Consider the following 24,402-nt stretch of genomic DNA (forward strand, 5'->3'; position numbering starts at 1 on the left):
TCACGCGCCCTAGTGCGGCCATCGGTGAGGCGCGTGTACCTCACGCGCTTGATGATTTTCCCTCTTTGCCAGCCATGTGTCAATCCCTCATATTGCCACGTCAGCCCTAAGCTGTGTCATCCAGTGCCACGCCAGCGAATTTGCCACGTCAATTGTGCCACATCAGTAGGTGCCATGTCATCACTTCGTCCACGTCAGCGGATCTGCCACGTCATCACCTTGACATGGTTGACTTTTTCTTCGTTGACCGTTGACTTTGACTTTGACCACTGAAAAAGTTGACCAGGTGTTTCCTACTCAATTTTTCATTTTGATTTCAAATTTGTGGTCTATTTTTGCTTTTGGCATCTCTATATGGTAGAAAACAAGATTCTTCTCCAAATTTAGGTGCTTGTTTTGTGCGGTTCAAGTTGGTTCATGCATTGTTCAATTTGGTTCCATAGCCTTTTTCTTTGGCGCAGTTCAATCCGGTTCATTCTTCTTGCAGTAGGCACTTTCGGGTTAGACCAATCTTTCCTCAGGTCCATGGGTTTTCGGGCCAAAGAAGCCCTTTCAACTGACCCACTTATGCCTTGTCAAATGCCGCCATCACCGGTCACTGCAGCCTTTCCTAGGCCATTGATCCATTACTAGTGAGAATTTTTTGGGTCAGACCTTTCAACGGTCCAAGGGTTTCAGGCATGATTAGCCTCTTCAACTGGCCCTACTTATCTCAGCCGACTAGGCGAGACTGTCTACTAGTTAGAATTTTTGGGTCAGACCTTTCAACGGTCCAAGGGTTCCAGGCATGATTAGCCTCTTCAATCGGCCATTTTTCTCCCTACTTAGCTCAGCCAGCCAGGCAAGACGGTCTACTAGTTAGATGGGTCAGACTTTAGTTCAGTCGACAAGGCGAGACGGTCCAAGGGTTTCAGGCATGATTAGCATTTTCAACTGGCCTTGCTTATCTCAGCCGACCAGGCGAGACTGTCTACTAGTTAGAATTTTTTGGGACAGACTTTAGCTCAGGCGAGACGGTCCAAGGGTTACGGGCCAAACAAGCTCCTTTTAACCGAACTTACTTTTCTCAGCCGACCAGGCGAGCTCTTCATTATAGTATATGGTTTTCAAGTCAAATTACCACCAAGTGAACCAAGCTCCAACTTAAATGCATAGCTCAATTCAGGCAGAATCCATCGGTCTCTACCAACTTTTATGGCGTTACTCCGACAACTCTTTCGGCACAAGCGACTTTTTCGGCGAATTCATTTTTCTTTCCCTTTTCTTTTACCCAAACTCAAGTTTACACATTGAGTTTAAGGGGGGATGTTAAGAATATTACTTGTTATTTACTTCTTTAAGTATTATTAGTCTACTAGGTTTACCTTTCCTTAGTCTACTAGGTTTACCTTTCCTTAGTCTATTAGGTTACTTGCCTCTCTATAAATAGAGGCCTCTGTATTCATTATTATTATTATTAGAGTCAATACAATGTAGTCCATTGTGTGCTTTCGCTCTCTCTCTCTCTTCTCTCTCTTTCTTCCGCTTCTAATATATTATCTAATATATTTAACACTCAATATTCATAAGTAACCTATCATTGATGATGATGAGGGAGTCAACGATGTAGACATGACCCAAAATTTGGTGTAAGATAAATTTGCTCATTCTTTGTTTTTTGGTCCTATAGAAACATGCATGTTTACAAAATTCTAACAATGATGATATAGACTTGGACATGGCTAATGTTGTTGTTGGTTTTTTTTTTTAATTGAATAAGGGAAAAAAGGCTACAGGGAAATGGCTAATGTTGTTTTGGATGTTACTCTGGTGATGGAATTTGGAAACAACTAATGGATGGAGATCATGTTTTGAAGATTTGTATCTTAGCACCAAAAATTGAAATTCCATTTTTTTTTTTTAAAAAAAAAGGAAAATGCTTGACACCATTCTTTGAAGATTTTGAGCTTAAAGATGAGTCATATGATTTTGAGGATCTAGTTTATCGGGATTGCCAAACACCTAAACTCAGTTTGTCATTGTATTTGTAATAATTGTGTGGTAGTTTAGGTGTGGTTACTATTCATTTACGCTGGTGTGGGGTATACCATTACTCTTAAAATTTGACCTTGTGGAAAGTTGAGCCATGCCCAAAATAACACTTTACCAACAATCATTAAACCATATACATTATTTAAGATATAATTACAAAATAAATTTTCTTATCGATCTTATGGTTAGGGGATTTTACATGCATGTCATCTCTCTAATTACACCTCCATGGTATCTAACTTTTTCTATATGATTAATTTTGTTAATGATTTTAGTGGAAAGTGATTCAAATTCAAAGTAGTTTAAAATAATTAGGAACCTTAGATTATGTGATTTCAAAAATTTGTAATCCACAAATTGCGTGTAATAGGTCTGTATATATATATCCGACCATAAAAGATATATATATAAACATTTGTTAAATTCAAAATGGACGTCAGTTGATCATCCAAAAAGTAAAACTCACCTTTTCATGGACGCCACAAGCATGCATGCTACAAATACTCAAATAGCCTCAAATGTTTGTTTAAGGTTTATGTACTATAATAAATAAAATTTTCAAAAGCCCTAATGATGAGGTTAACCAAAAGTTAAATGCTAATAATATATTATGCCATGTAGGGCAATATTAATGATAGTATTGATTATAGTGGTGATAGTTGAAGTGGATGGCAATGACGAGATAAAACCGAGAAAACCTAGGGGTGTCAAGGCGGTTACGGTTAGCGGTTATTGGCAATAATCGCTAACCGTAACAGCCTTAGCAGTTAGTAGATTTCACTAACCGCAATCGCTAACCGCATAGCGGCTAACGGTTAGTGGTTAACTGCCGGTTTGCGGTTAGTGAAATAGATAACCGCCCGCTAACCGCTTTTTCAAAATTGGGCTTTTTGGGTTTTTTTTTTTTGAACTTTTTGGGCCTTTTTAGGCTCTTTTTTTTTACCCTCATTTTTTTTTTGGTATTTTTAGTGTCTTCTTGGGCCCAATTGCTATAAAAAGAGCTCATATTGAAAAATAAAAAATATTTGACCCAAAATTTACATTTACTTGTACTTTAAAAAAATTTCCTTAAATATTAAATCATAACCGGCTAACTTTTTTTTAAAAAAAAGTATTCAACACTTTAATGATAATAATGATAATACATTAATACTTAAATTGTGTTTATAAGAAACACATTGGTCATTGTTTAATCAAATGTCAATTACTTAATTTGATATTATACGAATCATATCATCATTGTACATTAATAATATGATTTACTTGAAGTCTTGAATAAAATATTTGAATTGTCATTGAATCATATGATTAAGTATTGATATTATACATTTATATTATTCATATGCATATATAGACTTATAACATATATAGACTTATAAGTTTATAACATACATTGGAAATAAGTTTCTAGATATTTAATTGTTGTATTAGTATGAATTGGTATACTTATGAGTTATGTCATATTATATATGTATAATTTGTTATTATATGATCAAATGATTTAATGATTAATTGATCATGTGATATAATCATATAAATTATAGTGATAATATATTAATACTCAAATTGTGATTTAATTATTTTTTTTAAAAAAAATTGTGATTTAATGATTAGGTGATTATGTTATATGTATAAATATTTGTATAATTATAATTATAAAAATATATTATATAAAAAGGCGGTTAGCGGTTACGGTTAATAAACCCAATAACTCCTAACCCTCTAACCGCTAGGCGGTTATAGTGGTTAGACGGTTAGCGGTTAATATGGTTAAGCGGTTAGCGGTTAACCATATTTGATTGATATATTCCTTTCTTAGGGCTCAAGTATAAACTAATAAGGAGTACATTTCTATTTATTTTCTCTTTATTTTCTGGTCTAATAAGGAATATATTTTCCAAGTCAAATAAGGAGAGTAAATCTCCTAGTCCTAGGTTGATTCTAAATCTATACAAATCAGAATCCAATACAGAAAGGTCTTAGTATGAAATAAAATAGAATCATAGTTTGAGTCAAATTAGGTCTTCTATTGCTCTGTGTAACTATTCTTCTATTTAAAGGAGAAACTATTAGTGAACAAGTATGAGTTAATTATTATTTGAAAATACAGTTTGCTGTATTTTGGAAGTCAAGACTCCATCGAAGTAGCCATTGGAGATGATGGCTCTCTCAAAGCAGCCGATTTATCCTTTCCTATGTCTCGTTATTAGTTGGTTAACATCAAGTGGTATTAGAGCTAGGGTGGAGGTTTGGTTTCCCTCTTACAAAACCATTCTCTTGAAGCGTTCAAGTAACTGCAACGTCCAACAACAACTTGGGATCCAGCCACAATTCTCTCCAAGGCACACACTGTCCCACTCACTTGCATCAACATAGGGAGGTCCAAGAAAAAAGCCACTGCTCACGTGGATTTTTCTATGACCCGACGTTCTATTACAAGATAATTTTTGCACCATCAACAAGAAGAAGAAGAGATGGACGATCGAGTGACCCATCTTGAACAATCTGTGCAATCTTTATTTAAAGGTCAAGATAAAATTTTGGCTCGATTGAAAGAACTCTTTAGGAGTTGTCCGTCCAAAAGAAGTTCCAACATGAAGAAGGTGAGACCTCGTAGGCTAAAAATCGTGAGACTGAGAGAGGAAACTCTCACGTCAAAATTGGGGAATGGCCACAACCCTTCACTCACCGACATGTCAAATTGGATTTTCCCAGGTTCAATGGAGCAGAAGACCCAACTGTTTAGATTTGTCGAGCTGAACAATTTTTCAGGTTCCATGACACTCAAGAAGAAGAAAAGACATCACTAGCTTCTTTTCACCTAGAAGGAGAAGCACAATTGTGGTACCAAATTTTATTGCAAGAAGAGCGGGAGATAACTTTGGCAAAATTTAAGGAGGGCTTATTTGTTCACTTTGGGTCAAATGAGTTCTATGATCCATCTAGGGAATTGACAAAATTGCTGCAAGAAGGGAGTATCAAGGAGTACCAAGCCAAATTTGAATCCTTACTCTCCAAAGTAGGTACATTATCTCCAACTCAACACGTCAGTTGTTTTGTTAGTGGGTTGGAGGAATCTATAAAGGCGGAGGTACTAGCAGGAAGGCCAAATAATCTCTTGTCAGTCATTGGTTTGGCAAGAGTCTATGAAGCTAGGAATGAAGCCTTAAGGAGGGTGACCTCAAGTGACTTGTTGCAAACCCAAAATAATCATCGCCAACCACGACCAGCTTTGCCAATCAAGAAATTAACCACCAAGGAACTACGAGAGAGGCAGGAAAATGGGCTTTGTTTCAAGTGCAATGACAAATACAGCTTGGGTCATCGCTGCAAACATCTCTTTATGATAGAGGCATGTTTGGGGAAAGATGATGATGGAGATGAAGAGGGCAAAGAATACATCTTGCAGCAATTTCCACTTTGAGGACAAGGGCATTGTTAGGGGAGGGGAATGATATATTCCTTTCGTAGGGCTCAAATAGAAACTAAGAAGGAGTAAATCTTTATTTATTTTCTGTCTTTATTTTCTAGTCTAATAATGTAACGCCCCAAAAATTAATTAACTAGTAATTAACTCCACAGTTCGTCTCCCAGCCTTATTCCGCGATGAACAAGACTTGGGGATCTCTACTCCTCAAAAAGAGAGGCTACTAAGTAGTAGAAACATTAAGATTCTATGAACATTAATCATTACAACCAAAACATCTACTAAGGATTACCATAGTAGCTGAAATACTATACGTATCATCATTCCAAGGGATTTAGGCTATACCTTAATATGGAAGCATGAATCAAAGCTCTTAAGTCTACAGCATAACCCAAAAGCACTAGTTACCATGAGCACTCGCCTAAACTTGCAATATGTCCTCAAGCATCTCCCAGATCGAATCCTCCACAATAACCGGATGTTTTGCGGTATCCATCTTCTGCTAAACTATCTATAACAGCGTATATGTACATATGGAGAAAAAAAGAAGAAGGAAAGAATACAAGGGTAAGTCCGACGACTTAGTGAGTATAAACGCACATGAAGTATCCGACTTTAAGTGGCAAACTCAGTTGTTTATAAAGCACATGTAACATAATGATGTGACAGTTTATCATGTATGCAATATAGATATAATATATGCTGTAATATGAAAATTATGTCATAGTTCAACAGTATGGTCTACCTGAGATATTACTCCTTTCAGCAGGGTTGGCGCTATCTCGAGGGACCTGTAATACAATGTCGGTGCCCCGACCATTATACGCTACCGTCCATCACTAGTAGCCCGACCGAGTCCAACCTCGGGTGGCCCATACTACTAATGATGTATGTCCTGTAGTGATTAACCATTAGGCAAGGGCTGTGCCTGTCACGAATAATCATTGGATTCAAGGCTCGTATAACATACACACATTTGACCATAAAGTTAATATGTATAGTAAGCTCATTGCCGTTATCCCGCACGTACCGGTGTACCATGTCATATGATGCAATTAATTTTATCCATCTGTTACATGCATGCTTTTACAAGTGTCATCATTATCTTGTTAATCAATATACATTTTTACAAAAGAGAGTTCACAGTGGTTCCAAAATGTATTTCAGGAGAGTTGTAAATATGCATATTTGATATATATAAAATAGACGTGCAATGCGGGAAAAGTAACAAGTATCCATGTGAGTTTGTACTCACCAGGGTTGTAAGGCTCCTCCATAAAATCACCTTGAGGCTCCATAGCCTCAAATACTGAGAAAAGACCTATCATTAATTCTGAACCCGAGCCAAGACGAACCTAGAACATAAAATAGGGGCGATAGAACGTCGGGCCAAGATGGCGTTTCATAGAGCTGTCTCTGGGCGAGCACTCGTCCCTTAGGTCGAGCGTTCGGCCAAAGAGGTTTAGGTGGAACCTCATTTGGTTCAACAATCTCCTAAGCCTTCTCAACTGGTCCTAAGGCCACAAAAAAGGTTTCTAACACTTCCTAACCCAAAACAACATCTCCATGCATAAAGAAATGTGCCTAACAAGAATGAAACACTAATCCATGCTTAAACCAAGATTAAGGGCAACAACATAACTAGAAGCTTAAAACTACCAACTAAGCTAACTATGAAAATCACTTAAATAGTATAACAAATAAGTATGGAATAAGCTAACCTTAGAAGATTATCTTCTTGAAGCAAAACCTTCATGAAATCTCTCATTCTCCTTCATGAACTCACAAAACGCACAAAATCACTCAAACAAGGGTTTAGAGGGCAACGGGGGCAGAATGAGGCTTAGGGGTCGAGTGGGAGGGGTATTTATAGGGTAAGAAAAGTTGTGGATGCTGCAGGAGCTATCTTGTAAAGGGGCGAGCGCTCGGTACATAGGGGCAAGCACTCGTGTACTATTCATAGCTTTTGTCAGGCGTTTAGTCCTTATCCAGCGATCCCAAAATTGGTCAATGAGCACTTGGGTGGTCATGGACCGAGCATTCGTGTACTTTTTGAACTTACACCTGAAAAATCCTGTATGTACTTTCCTGTCACACTGAAATGAGGAGCACTCAGCCAAAACCAGCGAGTGCGTGCAGTTGGCTTTTCAGCAATTGACCAACTGCACAGTGTTGAGTAAAACGGGCATAACTCTTGTTACGAGTCTCGAAATTGTTTATGCGACCCCATTCCGGAAAGCTCTTTCCAAGACGAACATTATGATATCCATTCCAATATTTTTAAGTGCTTTCTTGGGACTCGAAAATCTAAGATTTCGCTCTATAAGATAGTTTTTTCAATGCTTTCTCGTCCTTTAGGAATTATTCCTTAACCTTTATACCGTAATCAATCACATACTCATTAGTTATCATGTATAAGCTGATTCTTCAGTACTACAGGCATCAGTATCTTTGTTTTAAAAAGTCCAAGGTCTTACACTCTACCAAATGAGATTTGACCCTATGATCATAATTAGAGTGTACTTAACCCTAATTTGTTTTCGGGATCTTACAAATAAGGACTATATTTTCCAAGTCCAATAAGGAGAGTAAATATCCCAGTCTTAGGTTGATTCAGATTCTATACAAATCAGAATCTAATATGGAAAGGTTTTAGTATGGAATAAAATAGAATCCTAGTCTTAGTCAAATTAGGTCTTCTATTGCTCTATGTAAGTATTATTTATTTAAAGGAGAAACTATCAATAACAAGTATGAGTTGATTATTATTTGAAAATACAGTTTGCTGTATTTTAGAGGTCAAGACTCCATCGAAATAGACATTAGAGATTACGGCTCTCTCAAAGTAGCCGATTTATCATTTCCTATGCCTTATTATTAGTTGGTTCGCATAAGTGATTCTCTTAAACTATTAAGTGAAAAAGAAATACTTTTTCAATATTATTTATTCTCACTTTGTTTCATTTACTATATAATGTTCTATTTGTTTCGACGTAAAATGTTTTATGTTAATAAATACATTCAGCAACATAATTTTTAAGGAAAATGATTTCAGCTAAAAATATTTCTAGGTATTTGAATATCTATCAATTTACACTTTTACCTAGAAATATTTTAAGGGGGTAAAGTGTATTTTCCCTTGAGAAAATATAAAGAAAAAAAAAGTAGTTGATATATTAAAGTAGATCCAAACTCATTAGCTTAGACTTTTGGGGTAAAGTGGTGAAATCCAAACTTATTAGCTTTGACTTTTGGGGTGTAATGTTCAAATATGCATATAAATGTTATTTTTAAATTTGAACTCATCTTTTCTTTCATCTTATATTTACCTTGATTTTTATACAATGCTGATTTTAAAAGTCACATCATTTTTTAGGAATAAAAGGAGAATAAAAATTCTACGTATAGCATTACTCATTTAAATGGACCAATCACTTTCAAAAACTTTCATGGATGGTACCTGTATACATCCAATAAACACATATGGTACTTTCGTCTATTATACATCCATAAAATTAATGACAATTTACGCCAACCCCTTTCAAAACATGACATCGATATCATATTGATATTATCTAAAATTTTAACAAAATTAATCAAACTTTAAATAAATAAATAAAATCAATTGCCAAATGGCCACCCCCAATAGCCGATCATAGAGGGTCACCAGAATCACCCCTTGCTAAACGGTCACCTCCAATGGTTATGGGGTGGTTTCAGCCACTCTTATTTGGCCATTTGGGCGACATAAACGGCTGCCCCCTTGCTAAAAGGACACCCCCAAATAGCCAGAGCGGGTTTCGGCCACCACCATTTGACTAGTTGAGGGTGGCCGAAATCACTCCTAAGGGCTTTGGGGATGGTTCAACCACCCTTTGGCTGGCCATATGGGATGGCTCGAGCTACCATGAGAATTTTGTTAAGGTTTATTTATTTATTTATTTATTTTTTTAATTTCTCGATCTCAACCTCCCTCCGGCTCTTAAGCCGGAGTTTTTAATTTTTAAATAATATTAATAAGACATACAAGACCTTTGTCAATTATTAATTGGGTTTGGCGTGACATACTGTTAAAATATTAGCCTAAAATATTGAATGGATATATGTATCATCTGTTATAGTTTTTAGGGAAAAATCCACTTCACCCCCTGAAGTTTTAGGGGTTTTTCAATTTGAATCCAAAAGTTTAAAAATTGGCAATGTACCCCCTAATGTTTCAAAAATTTTTAATTTAAACCTTCCGTTACTAATTTCCATCAAATTGGACGGAAATCTCTAAAATTACGTAATTACCCTCAGGCTTTTTTAAAAAAATTTCCGTCCAATTTAACGGAATTAATAACGAAAAGTTTAAATTGAAAATTTTTGAAACATTGGGGGTACATTGCCAATTTTTAAACTTTGGGGTTCAAATTGAAAAACTCTTGAAACTTCATGAGGTTAAAGTAAATTTTTTCCTAGTTTTTAAAATGAAGAGTTTATTCAATTAGTGTTACCAAATTGTGGACAGTTTAAGATCGCCCTGTGTCAGTTATCTGTTACATCAGAGAAGAATCAGAATCTGGCTCGTGCTGATAATTTGATTAAAGTAGCTGCAGAGAATGGCGCAAGGCTTGTTGTTTTACCTGTGAGTGGACCGACATACATGTTTGTTAAAAGTCCTTAGAAGCATAATTAACATTGATCATCTTCTTCCCTGCTATAAAGGAGATGTGGAACTGCCCTTATTCAAAAGATTTCTTTGCAAAATTTGCCGAGGACTTTGACAAGGAGGATGCCTCGCCAACTTTTTCCATGTTATCCAGAGCTGCTGCCTTTCATGGGATCACCATTGTTGGTGGGTCTGTGCCCGAATGGAGTAATGGTCACTTGTACAATACTTGCTGTGTTTTTGGAGCCGATGGAAAGCTCAAGGCAAAGCATAGGAAAGTGAGCACCTTTAGACATTTGATTTGATTTGATTAAGCTTATAAAAGGTGTAACGATTGTGTTCTTTGCAGATACATCTGTTTGACATTGAAATTCCGGGAGAAATTTCATTCAAGGAATCTGAAATCTTTGCTGCAGGAGATAAGCCTACCATTGTGGACACTGGTAGGCATTTGTGAGCAATTTTTCAAACTAGAGTTTACCACTCAGAACAAATTATAAATGTTCAATGCAGAAATTGGTCGTGTTGGAGTGGGAATTTGCCATGACATACGTTTTCCAGAACTTGCTATGTTATATGGAGCCAAAGGTTGTTCATTTCTGTTGAAATATCTCTGTTTTGTTTCAGAATATAGTAAGCTATGATATGAAATTATGATATGATATCTATGATCATGAAGTCAATAGCAAATGCCAGGTGCTCATATAATATGCTATCCTGGGGCCTTCAACATGAGCACAGGCGAATTGATTTGGGAACTGATGCAGAGGATCAGGTAAGAAGAACTACTGCTTAAGCTTTTTCTATGAAATATACTATAACCAGCAAATTTACTTTTCTCTACTTACAAATCCAAATCATTTCCAAATTTCAGGGCAGCAGATAACCAGGTACTCAAGAGTTATACATTTTTTTTTTTTTTTTTTATAAATTTTTTTAGAATGAATGAAATTTTATTATGATTTTTTTTTTTTTTTTGGGGGGGGGGGTTCTGGTTGTAGCTATTTGTAGCTACTTGCTCACCTTCTCGGGATTCTAGTTGTTTCTATCCGATATGGGGCCACTCTACCTTGGTTGGACCGGTATGAAAATAATGACTTTATATGATGTGACAATAAAAATTAGTGTTCTTTCTTTCATTTTTTATTTACAAATATGGATCCAACGTTTGATTTTTATTGCCAAGTCATCAAGTTGTATAACATTCATATTTAGAAATTGTTTTTTCCTTTTTTGTAATAAACAGTTTGGAGGGATAACTGTGAGCTCAGGGCATGAAGAGACTCTGGTGATTGCTGAGATTGATTATTCCCAAATTGAACTTCAAAGGTGGTATGCTGCTCCGATAAACATTTTATTCATATCATATCCAACTTTTTTCTCATGAAGGTGAGGAAATATAAATGCAGGAAAAACCTTCCTCTTGAGAAGCAAATGCTGGGAGATATTTATCAGTTTGTTGATAAACATAATGAAGAACAAACGCCTTGAAGGGAATGCAGTTACTGGGGACATTGCTGTATTCATAAATTCATTAAAATAACAGGATATCTTCTGTAAAAATATGGACGGTCGAGATTTAATTTATACAAGTACACACATGACATGCTGGGGATAATTACGCCAGTTTAGAATTGTGTTAAAGGAGCTTAAAAAATACTTTAGGTATATATAAAGTTGTGTAAAGCAAAAGTGGGTCTGTTAGTAAAAAATTAAAGTGCTTTTTTTTTTTTTTTTTTTTTTAACTTGAAAAAAAAAATGCTAAAACGTAATTTTGGAAGAAGTTCGAAAATATAATTTTTTTAGAGAACTCTTTTTAGATATAAAAGTTCTATTTTCCAACAATCTCACACAGGCTCTTTGAGAGTTCTTTTATTGTGTTGGACCTCATTGATATCAACTCTCGATGCCCAATAATCTCAGAAGCTTAGTCAAAATATCCAATCCAATATCAAAGTCTATTATTAACGAATGGAGATCCAAAATGAATAATTATATCCTTAACTTTGTCGCTAACGATAAAATTTTTCTTTAAACTGGATTAAGAGAATTTTCTAGGTCTATAAAATTGTTAAGTACATTTTTTTTAATAGCATATGATAAAATTTCTTCTAATTTTGTTAATGCTATTAAAAAGAACTTGTATTTCTCTCGCACTATGCTTGACGGTTTTATAGACTAATTTTGAAGAAAATTTTCCAATCCAGCTCGAAAGAATACTCTATATTTAACGCTTGTTTTCTCGTTTATATATATCAACCTTACCCAAAGCATTATATAAATTAGTCTTACATGTAAACCTGGACATTACATAACAAGAGTTGAACAGATAATCTACACTGATGATGATGCCTGTATGGCTCACCCAATGCAACACTTAAAGAGCAAGCTTATAGATCTATTCTCATACGTAGGATCCATGCTCTTTAAGTTTTTTCACCCAATATCTGAAAACCATGAGGAAATGCAAACCAGTAAGATTGTAAAGTGAACTCGACTTTTTTTATGCAGCTTAAGATTCTAATTTCCTTCTCTTCCTGGTTCTTACAATACAAAAAGTACATTTTTTTAAAAAGAATTCCATGATAAATAACACGTCAAAAATGAGCCAATAGAGCTATCTATCTCAAGGCACATCTTCCAAGCCACTTCAACCAAAAACCACAGGCCGCATGGTCAACGTAGTTATGTCTTCAATGGAGCCTTTTTCTCCCTATCAGCTATTCGAGCAGTGGCTGTAGTATGTGACTTGAACCGACCTCTTCCACCCTCTTCCTTTTCCTGAAGAAAGAAAATCGCAAATGGTTGATTTTCTTTATGCAAAGTACACTTTTTTCCCCAAATCACATTTCAAATGTGACAAACATTTGTAGAATTTTTGTAAGATCTCAAGTCTCTTCATACATAGAAAATCAGTGGGACATTATTGCTTGGGGTGGGCTGGGGAATATAAAGAATAATGATGGACCAAAAACAAATGAAGAAAGGTTTGCAACGACTCTTTTATCAAAGAAGTTCTGGTCCAAGGATAATGATAAGGCAGCCGTGTAGAGTTTTCCGGTAAAAATACTTTCAAGTCAGAGTAAGCAAGGGAGAGTTTGTGCACCTTTTTCTTAACAATCTGAACCACATCCTCATCTTGAAGAACATGACCAAGGCCACAATGCTGCGGGTAGTGCCTCGCACTTATGCCCCACACAAGCACATATTTCACATCCTTCACCAAGCTCCGGTGTATGTGATTACAGAAGTCTTCAACAGTGCAGCCACCCCTATCCTGAAATCACATGCCAAGAGTATTGAAATAAAAAGGGAGGAAAACCCATAAACTCCCATGCATAACTAAATTCACCCATTAAGATATATCTGAACTGAAAAAAGGGGCAACATACAGCAGAAAGAACTACAGGATCTGCGAAATCAGGTTGCTGGCCTTGTGGCTTTGTATAAACCCTTACAAGCCCCATCTCTTCCCACATTTTTGCAAGTAGTCTATCGAAGTTGAGCTGTTTAAGAAGTTACATGAACCATATAAGTTGTTAAACCATTCACATCCAATAAAAATTCACATGCAATATAATGCTCAAACCAAGAAGGTATTGGACCGGATCATGCCCATTTTCAGTTTTTTATTGTTTTTATTTGGCATTGTCTTAATTGTGCTGGGGAATTTGTTGGGGTCCCCACACCCCCTCTGTGTATTTTTGCTTCTTTTTAGTTGATGAAATTTAATCTTGCTCATAAAAAAAGATAAAAATAAAAAATAAAAAATACACCTTACATGATATGTTTGGGTGCAAGTTAGATGAGTGGTAAAATATGTTTTGCATGTAGTGGACAATGAGGGAACAAAAACACACTTTGAAAGAAGAAAATGCACTAAACCACTCAACATCACTATTTGCTGGAAAAAAGCTTAGGAAATGAGATGCGTTCCATATTAAAACCAATATTTGGATCCCAATTAGAGTAGAATAAATTAGAACTGCAAAACCTGCCTTCAGATTGCAACTAATGACAACAGAACTAGGTTGCCGGGCTAATTTGTCCACATCATCAATACCGATAACATCTATCTTGTTGTAGACATATACACACTTCATGTATTTACGGTTTCCCTCAATGACATCAATAAGATCATCCACAGTGGCATCCTCACGAAATAACACCTGCAACAAAATCCATGAACAACTAAGTACACACTTTTATGGGGCACCTAGTAAGTAGTAAAGAGAAAGTATGATATAAAAAGGAAGTGTCAACCATATCAAAATATTGCAGGTGCAAAGAAGGTAAATAGAGTCATCAAGATGGAATGGAGCCAACAATCAACAGTTAGAAGTACATGGTTTAGCACCAAAACACTATAAAGGGTCAACGATGCTGCAAAGGTGAAAAAATCCTCTGTATATTGGAACCCTATCTACCACTATCTTTCTGTTGTTCCTTCTACATCAACTTATTTCTAGTTGCTATGTGGGATCCATGGAAAACTAGTTCAAAAATAATCCATAAACAAAACTTAACGAGTGTAAGAGCATTCACATCCCGCTCAACAAAACTCTTAATTTTAACTAAAAAATCACCTTTTTTTTTTTTTTTTTAGCTACCCACTTTTTTAAAGCACCTACATCTGGCTTTCTATTTTAATTTTTAGCTATCCACTTTAACTATTCCATTTTAATATTATTTCTCAATGATTTCTTTATTCTTTATTGAGAGGAGAGAGAATGTTAGAGATTAAAAAATGATTTGTTTTTACATTTGGTGAGCACTTTAGTAGATTACCAAATGTTTCTATAAATTGCTGAGCCGAATGAAGCTCCTTTTGCTCCCAATTTAGTATCTTGGCTAGCCAAAATAACATTTGGCTACACAAATAAGAATGCACATCGGACATTGTGAGCAAATTGCTACTTTCTTGTATTTAAATAATTTACATCAACAATGTGAACAAAGACACAACACAAGTCATTCTTTGGAAAATATGACCAAGGTCAGAAATAGCTTCAGACATCTAATGTGTATTGACCAGGATATTATTCTCTTTTTTATTGATAAGATAAAAAAAAATAATAATAATAAATAAACAATGAATTTGTCATATAAGGGGAAAAAAGGATTTGCAGTTGACATAAACAAAAGTATATGGCTATGTGCAATAGCACGTTGCCAGCAACAACCAAGGTAAATATTTTTAACACTGGTGCAAAAGCATTAACATAATAAGTGATGTCAGGTTTAAACCTACCTCTGCATTGTGGATTTTGTATTCATGTAAAATTTGATAACAAAGCTTTTCATCCACATGAGTTAAAGGAAGAGTGCTGTTGAACGAAATGCCTCCAGTTTTTTTCTTTTTGAAGTATATCTGACAATACAACAAAACCACAAATCCAACCAAAAGTCCCAGTAGATCAATAAAAAAAAGTGAGAACAATAAACAAGAGCTATAAGAGAAAATTGTTGAGAATGTTGACATTCCATAAACATCCTCGAAAATAACATACTTGAGGTGGTCTCTTGTTTAGACGCAAGCCCACAGCTTCCAGCTCACTTGTCAATATTTGCCGATGACCCTCACTCTGAAGCATTTTACAGGAAACTAACATCATAACAAGAACACCTAGTTTTAAAAACATATATATACAGGAACTAAAATTCCAAAACAGGAACATAGCATAAGCTACGAACAGCTCAAACGGTAGAGCAAGGAGATAAATTTAAATGAAGAAATTAAGAGGAAAAAATTTCAATTTAGACAGTTATTACCGTGCAAAGTACAACATTGCACAAACAGGGGACAAGTAGGTGAGTCATATCTAGGAACAGGTAACACACGAAAAAGTATTATGCATTCTGATTCCATCAAAAAGGAAACCCTCAAATTTATGGAGTACATCCAAGAATTTTCCTTTGATGTTCATGATTTTCTGGTTTTCCATTTCCTAATGGAGGTCAAATTTTCATGAGTGACCACCAATATAGATATCCCAGGTGACCTAATCAAGAATTTAATACAACAATCACAAACTTGACTCATCAGTGAGCTATAGCAGCAACACTACCGCTAGAAATACACTTACCTTTGAGGCATCAAGAACCATCAATACAATGTCTGAAGACTTGGCAACAGCAATAACCTGAGAGAACAGTCTTGTCAAATTATTGAATCTCCAGTATACCAAGCCATATTGAGCAGAAAAGTACAGGAAAAAAAATGCCAATTGAAAGGTCATCTATATTGTATTTAAGACAACAAACAATGATAAGAAATTTATTGATCATCCCTTTGCAAAAGTCTTATGATATTAATTGCACATACAAATGTTGCATGATTATCACAAGATAAAAAAAGTTAAAGGTATGTACCTGCCTCCCACGCCCCTTTCCTTCAGAAGCACCTTCAATAATACCAGGAAGGTCAAGCAACTGAATTTTAGTATCATTGTAGTGTATAATCCCAGGAATACAAGTAAGTGTTGTGAACTCATAAGAAGCAGCTTCTGAATGTGTGCCCGTTAACATTGTTAAAAGTGTTGACTTCCCCACACTGCAAACATGTTAAGAAAAAAAAAAATTGACTTCTTCAGACATACGTACTAAAAAATCTATCAAACTAATCTGGTGGCTAAAAAATGGCGGGTGTATTTGGCAACCATAAAATGGCAGGTGTATTTGGCAACCATCTTCCCCCTTTTTATCATTTCTCCCAAAAAAAAATCAATTTCTTTTTTCCTATTACCAAACAACTTTCTTCAATTTTCTCTTGCAAAAAAATCAAATCTTATTTTACCTTTATATCACATCAATTACTTCTTATTACTATTCAAACAAAAAACTCACAACAAATCTATGTATGCTTATCTTTATTAGAAAAGGGGTGGGGGCACACTCAGCTTTTGGCCAAATATCAGGAGGCAAAAATTTAGTTTAATATTACTTTCTCTGTCTATAAAAAGATTACATGCTTGCTCAAGTCATAGACATCGCAAACCTTGGAAATCCTATTAGAGCAACACGTCCATGGCCAAACTTGGTAACTTCAAAACCCTCTCCGCCGCCACTAGAACCCTGTGTCATAGTTCAAACTAACAATAAAAGATGATACCTTGAACATATTTTCAAACAGTCTAAACCATTCAGCAGTTGTAAAAAGGACATGAAATTAAAACATATGAAAGAAACAACTCTAAATGTTAAAAGTACAAGATACCATACTTGCTAGCATCCCGCCCTCAAACAACCAAACAAATATCAAAGCAAGTGATAATTCATTGGAATTTAATAGATGAGAAGCAAAGACAAGAAACCTTGGGCTCGTTTAGTTGAGCTTTCAAACTAAAAAAGAGTCAAAAACTGTCTTCAAGTAACAAAAAGATAAGGGGAAAATATACTTTAGCCCCACAAACTTCCACTATATTTTTATTTACGCCTCCAAAATTTGAAAAGTGATATCGGGGCCTCCTGTACTATCACTATGTGTCAAATCAGATGGAGGTCATGTATGCCACACATGACCTCTTTTGTTTTTCTCTTCCCAAATTGCCCCTTTTGTCTAACAAAAATATCATGTGAACTGTGGATTTTCAAAGTGAGCAACGAGATAAAACATCTTGAATGGAGCTATGTTTTGGGCTTTGGAATTTTCGTTGTTCAAAACAACACTGGTTTGTTGTTCGAAATGCTCCCCAGCCAGCTAGCTCCCCTTGTCAGCCAGGGAGGTCCCCGCCAGCTCCACCATAGGAGCTCCTTTCACTACGGTTGTTCGATCTTGGATTTGCTGAGCCATTTCCATGATTATAACTTCAAGCTTTGCTCCAACTAGTAGAAGTATCTGTCTCACAAATTAATTACCCTGTATCTTAATTGAGTTTTGAAAAACCCTCTGTAATCTAGTCTAAATTTCTATTTGTTTTATCATATACATATTGCCTTTCACTGCTTTACTTTTTTTTTTTTTCTTTTTATAACTAATAACCAGTCTTAATAAAAGCGTAAGGTGCCGCAAGGTACACAAGGAGTATACAATAGGGATCACTTAACTAGAAAAGGAAAAGTGAACAAGGAAATCATCAAAGTTAATCGACGATGGGGATACAAACGCTATAGTCCAAAGATACAAAGTATGTAAACACGAGGATAAAATGTCCTGGGGACCTTTCCAAGTCCTCAAAGCACCTATTGTCTCTCTCACTCCATAAACACCAGAAAAGACAAATAGGCACCATCTTCCAAACTACGGCACTCCCCCTCCTTCCAGAAGACCACCAACAGGCGAACAACTCGGACACCCGTCTAGGCATCACCCAAGACATCCCGAAACGACCAGAAAAGGCACTCCACAAAGCATAAGCTACCTCACAATGAAGAAGAAGATGGTCCACCGTCTCCTCACTTCTCTTACACATGCAACATCTATTCGTCACAATAACGTGCCTCTTCCTTAGATTGTCTAAGGTCAGAATTTTGCCCAGAGCCGCCGACCACTCAAAGAAAATCGCCCTCGGAGGAGCCTGTGTCTGCCACACACTCTACCAAGGGAATCTTCTTTCTTCAGTGCAAGCTAAGGAGTAAAAGAGAGACTAGGCCTTGAAAAGGCCTCGTTTTGAAGAGCTCCACCATAAACTATTTTCACAGCCACGTCTCACTCTGCCTGAATGCAACTTAAACCTAAGACTTCTAATGTCATCAATTAAAAACCAAAACATTAATATCTACTTCGACATGCTCCATACTTTTGTGTCATAATCTTCCATTGCCCACATCTGCATATCATCATTTCCAATGCAAAGCATAGCAAGGCGGCCTCTAGACTACAAACTTCATGTATTCAAAATAATTTTCCTTGTACTAAGGAAAAGGCAAATCAAACACTATCTAACTCTCAGTATATTCGCAAAATGCAATAACTTCATTGTTGGTCATAAGCCAATGAAGCCTACCACATAGTCACCGCAGATACAAATTCAAAGAACTCGTCAAAGGCAACAATACATCTTTCAATCGCTTCCATGACCATGTTTTTTAATCAAAAATCTCACACCGAAGACAATTATAAAACATGGACTTATACTTTGTGGTGAAGACTTGGGTGAAACAATTTCTACTCGATCATGTTGCCACACTGCCACGCACGAGTATGTTGTCCCCAAATCAATCCCTATCACTGGCAACTCTCCTTCATTGGCCACTCTTGACGTCTGGAAGATAACGAAAATCAAGTAAACGAATGAAGACTCTTGAGTCAACGACCCCCTATACTACCACAGTTCACATGGTATTTTGGTTAGACTACATTATAGAAGGGGCATTAAGTGAAGATAAAAACAAAAGAGGTCACGTGTGGCGCACCGTGACCTCTTTTCCGTCTATTTTGACAATAAATGCTAATGGAGTGTCTAATTTGACACATGGTGGTAGCATACGAGGCCCCGATGTCACATTTCAAAGTTTGGAGGCACAAATGAAAATGCAGTGGTAGTTTAGGGTGCTAAAGTATATTTTTCGCAAAAGATAACTTACAAACATGATGTTTTAAAGGTTTTGTTCTCCTAAACTGAAACAACTGCTCTAGAAAACATCATTTTGATTCCCTCTTAAAAGAGTTTGTTTTCAAGAATAATTTTTTTGACACAATTTCTAAAAACATGTTCGACAGCACACTTTTGCACTATATATCGTTTTTGTGAGTTTAAATAGGGTAACTGAAAAGGGGCTAGCATACTTTTGGAGGCTCCAACAATTGAGTCCTTAGCTTGGCTATCTTCGCCTTGAGCTGACCAAGATGATACTCTGCATATTCAATTAAACAAAGTACATTTACCCATCAAGTGAAAACATCATGCTTAGTATCTCAACAAGGGTATATATACTTGAAGATGATATGAAAGACTAAAAATTTGACAACAGCAGTTAAATATTGATTCTGGGAAAGACAAACAAACATAAAATAAAGCATGCCCAGATAATAACTTATGATTAATTAGTTATTGAGCACTAAATTAGAAGTACCCGTGGCTTTGTTTTTCTGCGTCCGAGCCATCTCGGCTTCGATTTCTCTGATCTTTTCTATGATACCCATTTTTCCTTATGACTTCAGCTGCAACCACCAAAATCAAAATATAAGAGAAAAAAAAAATTACTTTCTTTTTGCACAAAAATTATAGTAGCAATTTGGATAACCGGACATATTGAAGTTCAAACAGAGTGCTGCTGAGAAATCGTCGGAAAGAAAAAGAAAAGGAAGGTTAGAAATAATAGAAGCAGCCAATTCAATCCGATTATCTTTTTCTTTTCTAAATTTTCTTTTTTTCTGTTCCTGCGATTTCTTAGCAACCAAACGGACCGTTAATTAATAAGATAAAAAGAGGTTGGATTTTTATTAAAATGAGAACTTTTTAAAAAGCAGCTTATGCTAATTTCACGAACTGGAGCGCAAACAAATTGCAAAGAATGAATGAGTTACCTCGATTGGTAGATGACTCACTGTCACTCAGTCGCCGGCGATCTCAAGAGCTGATGAGAGACAGAGATTTGCAGTGACGCTGTGGCAAGGATTTGAAGGCCTTAGAATGTATGAAAGAGATGGTAAAATAGTTTTAAGGGATTTGAAGATTTGCAAGTGACACTGGACTAATATTTCGAGGCCCATTTTGGAGGGCATGGTCCACGAAATTTTTTAAACCGACACAATTAATTAATAAATAAATAATGAATACAATTCCTCTTTTGGAATTCTTGTGTCGATTATTATTATTATTATTATTTCTGACTTCCATTATCTAACATAATCTAGAGACGAGATATATTTAGTATGAGTAATGCTATCTCTTATGTCATTTTTGTGTTCCTCCAAGAATGATGTGGCTTTTAAAATCATTATTGGGCTAATCGATCATTATTGGATGTTACTTAAATTGCGATTTTAAAAGCCACTTCATTTTTAAAATGACACAAGAAGAACTTATATAATTATTCATTTAGTATGCTTTGCCGAGCATACTCGAGGCAAAGTATTTTTAGATTGAATACATATGTAGGAGTTGAAACTTTTTGAATTTCATTGCAATATGGAAAAATCATACATTTTCAAGACATGATTTGATGCACTTTACTAGTAGAATCTCATGAGATGCTTGGCGTTCCATGGTTGAGGAAGCTTTTTCCCTTCTAGTGTCTTAGAGATTATACGCTTTCGGTCGGCAACATCCAACTATGCGATAAGGTCCTTCCCAGTTGAGAGCTAGTTTTCCTTCGGTTGGAATTCAAGTTCAATGTTACTTTCTTTAGCACCAACTCGCCAATTTTGAAACCATTATGTTGAGTATTGTGTTGCATTTTGTTGGTACATTGTCATCCTTATCTCAACCTACTCCCTCCTTTACTCAAAAGGATCGAGGTTTAGTCTCATGCCCTCTTGGGCCTCTTCATTGTGCTTTGGATCGAAATGTTGCACTAAAAAACTGCTGAGACCAGTCTTGGTAAGGATCACCGCCTTCGACCCGAAAGCAATTTAAATAGTGTATCTCCCATCGAAGTGCGCTCAATAGCCCATAATACTTCAAGATGTTCTTCCACCCATACACCTTTGTGCTCGTCTAACTTCTTCTTTAGTAATTTGAAAATAGTTGTCGATTGCCTCAACTTGTTTGTTTGCTTGTGGATGCCCTGGAGAGGAGTAATAATTTCGGATTTTAGGTTTTGAGCACCACTTGCGGAATGGCTAGCTTTCAAATTGCTTTCCATTATCTACAACAAAGGCATATGGGACTTCGAACCAACATGTTACTGATTGGTAGAGAAAGATTTTTATGTTGTCTCTGCCCATAATGGCCAAAGATTCGGGTTTCACCCATTTTGTGAAGTAATCAATTGCCACTACAACAAACTTTACTCCTCTTTTGCACCGTGGAAAATGACCGATGCTATCAACCCCCCATTAAGCGAAGGGCCGTGGTGGGGAAATCAAGGTCAACTCCTCCGGGAGATTCCTTATGATGTTAGCAAATTTTTGGCATATCTAACACCCTTTCACCATCTCTAGGGAATCCTTTTACATGCTCGGCCTATACTATTGTGAGCAAGAATCTGTCCTCCTGAATGGTTGTCGCATACTCTTTTGTCTATCTCCCTGAGCACTTGGCTTCCTCCTCAGAAACACACTTGAGGAGCGGCAAGGTGTAGCCTTTTTTTTTTTCTAAAGGACATCCCCTATTAGGTTGAATTTTTCCATTCAAAGTTTTACTTTCTAGACTTTATGTCTGTCTTCTGGTAACTTAGCCTCCTTTAAATACTATATAATTGGCTTTGCCCTAGCTACTTCAATTTCAATTTGGTTGACTTATGTTCCCCCATCAGCTATTGTTCAGCTTTATCAATGTTTTTACCAACACTTCTAAGATCTCAAGTTCGTCCTCGAAAGATGAACCTAAACTGGACAGCTGGTTCGCTCGAATATTTTGCTCCCTCTCTTTTTATTGTGAAATATTTCTATTGGGCTTATAAATTTTTCTATTGTATTTGATAGATATTTCTTCATTCGCTCGTCCTTTGGTTTGAAGTCTCCAAGGATTTGACTAACTGCCACCTGGGAGTCACCCCCGCAAGGCAGCAGCTCAACATCCTCTACCTTGAGCTCTTTGGCCATTTTGAGCCCTGCCACAAAAGCTTGCTTTGTTATTTGTGGTTTTGAATTCCATCCTGAAAGCATATCCAACCTCTAACCCATCTAAGATTGTTAAGACAATCCTACCCTGTTGTACTTCAAAGTAGATGAGCTGCCAACATCTGTCACCCAAGTGTCCTTCATGGGAGGCTCCTTCCCTTCGGGTTGCAGGTTGTTGAATTCCTCCAAGAAATCAGCCACAACCTGAACCTTTATTATTGTCCTTAGATGATATCCTATATGAAATTCTCCTAACTCTAGTGCCTAATTAACAAGTCGTCCAAAGATATTTAGCTTGAATAATGTCTTCTTCCATGGGTGCTCGGTCAATACTCAAATGGTATGAGCTTGGAAGTATGGTTGCAACCTTCTTGTTGAGGTAACTAGTGCAAATACTAGCTTCTCGATTTTGGGGTATCTCTCATTTGCTCCTCAAAAGGCCCTACTAGTATAAAGACTAGATTTTACACTCCATCTTCTTTTTGGACTAGCATGAAATTGATGGTCAAGAGAGAAACTAGCAAGTACAGGTACGTCTCTTCCTTCATCCAACTGAGAATAGGGGATAGGAGAGATACTACTTTAGTGCTCGGAAAACCTCTTGACATGTTTTGTTCCACTCAAAGGCTTTTCTTAAGACCTTGAAAAATGACAAACATTTATCAATAGATCATGAGATGATCCTGATTAGGGCAGTGATGCGCCTTATGAACTGTTGCAACTCTTTCATGGTTTGAAGGGGTTGCATCTCCAATACTACTTCTATTTTCTTCAGGCTTGCCTCGATTCCCCTCAGTGAGACAATAAATCTAAGGAATTTTTCAGAGGATACTCTGAGAGAGCATTTGGTAAGATTGAGTTTCATCTGGTATTGCCTTAAAGTCTCAAGTGTTTCCTCAAGGTCAATAATATGATCTGCAACTTTGGTGCTCTTGAAAAGCATATCATCTACATATACTTCTACATTTCTACCTATTTGCCGATGGAACATCATGTTGACAAGCCTTTCGTAAGTTGCCCCCGCATTCTTCAATCCGAATGGCATCACGTAGTAGCAATACAACCCAGATCGGTAAAAAACCAATTTTCTCCTAATCTAGCTCATGCATCCGAATCTAATTATAATTCGAGAACGTATCCATGAAACTAAGGAGGTTGTGTCCCACAATAATGTCCATGATGAGGTCAATACAAGCGAGCAAGAAGCTATCCTCTAGGCATGCCTTATTTAGGTCAATAAAATCTACACACATCATCTACTTATCATTCACCTTTTTTACCAGCACCACATTCGCTAGCTAATTCGAGTACTAGACTTCCCTAATTAACCCTGCTCAAAGAAGTAACTTCTTCTATTGCTACTTGATTTTGCTCGAAAGTGAAATTCCATCATTTCTGCTTTACTGTATTTTTCATCGAATCTATGTTGAGCTAATGCACCATCACCAAGAGGTTAATCCCCGGCATGTCCTCAAGTGTCTAAGAAAAGGCGTCATTGTTCTCCTAAAGGAAAGCCACCAATTGCTATTTCAATTCATCCGTTGATAAAGATCTGAAGCACACTTTCTTATCAGAAATAGAGTTGTCGATCGAGACTTCTATCAATTCTTCCATGGGCTTCCCTTG

General features: G+C 36.4%; 2 protein-coding genes across 2 annotated transcripts in view; one reads left to right on the plus strand and one right to left on the minus strand.

Annotated features, from left to right (window-relative positions):
• The window catches only part of LOC132187852 (omega-amidase, chloroplastic-like), a 17,648-nt gene extending 5,909 nt beyond the window's left edge, over positions 1-11,739 (plus strand). The window contains exons 3-11 of the mRNA XM_059602285.1: positions 9,969-10,085; positions 10,166-10,387; positions 10,459-10,552; positions 10,623-10,697; positions 10,806-10,884; positions 10,984-10,999; positions 11,111-11,191; positions 11,356-11,438; positions 11,519-11,739. Of these exons, the coding sequence (XP_059458268.1) occupies positions 9,969-10,085; positions 10,166-10,387; positions 10,459-10,552; positions 10,623-10,697; positions 10,806-10,884; positions 10,984-10,999; positions 11,111-11,191; positions 11,356-11,438; positions 11,519-11,600 (849 nt within the window). The 3' untranslated portion in view covers positions 11,601-11,739. The remainder of the gene's footprint in view (positions 1-9,968; positions 10,086-10,165; positions 10,388-10,458; positions 10,553-10,622; positions 10,698-10,805; positions 10,885-10,983; positions 11,000-11,110; positions 11,192-11,355; positions 11,439-11,518) is intronic.
• Positions 11,740-12,570: 831 nt separating this feature from the next.
• LOC132187317 (developmentally-regulated G-protein 2) lies at positions 12,571-20,719 on the minus strand. The gene is made up of 12 exons (XM_059601596.1): positions 20,578-20,719; positions 20,124-20,211; positions 19,837-19,904; positions 17,107-17,183; positions 16,482-16,662; positions 16,196-16,252; positions 15,620-15,694; positions 15,361-15,480; positions 14,108-14,278; positions 13,502-13,615; positions 13,216-13,386; positions 12,571-12,890 (listed from the first exon to the last, which is right to left on the minus strand). The coding sequence occupies exons 2-12, from the start codon at positions 20,191-20,193 to the stop codon at positions 12,795-12,797; spliced, it is 1,200 nt and encodes a 399-aa protein (XP_059457579.1). The 5' UTR covers positions 20,194-20,211; positions 20,578-20,719; the 3' UTR covers positions 12,571-12,794.
• Positions 20,720-24,402: the final 3,683 nt, after the last annotated feature.

This window comes from Corylus avellana, chromosome ca7 (assembly GCF_901000735.1).
Source record: "Corylus avellana chromosome ca7, CavTom2PMs-1.0".
NCBI classification, from domain to species: Eukaryota; Viridiplantae; Streptophyta; class Magnoliopsida; order Fagales; family Betulaceae; genus Corylus; species Corylus avellana.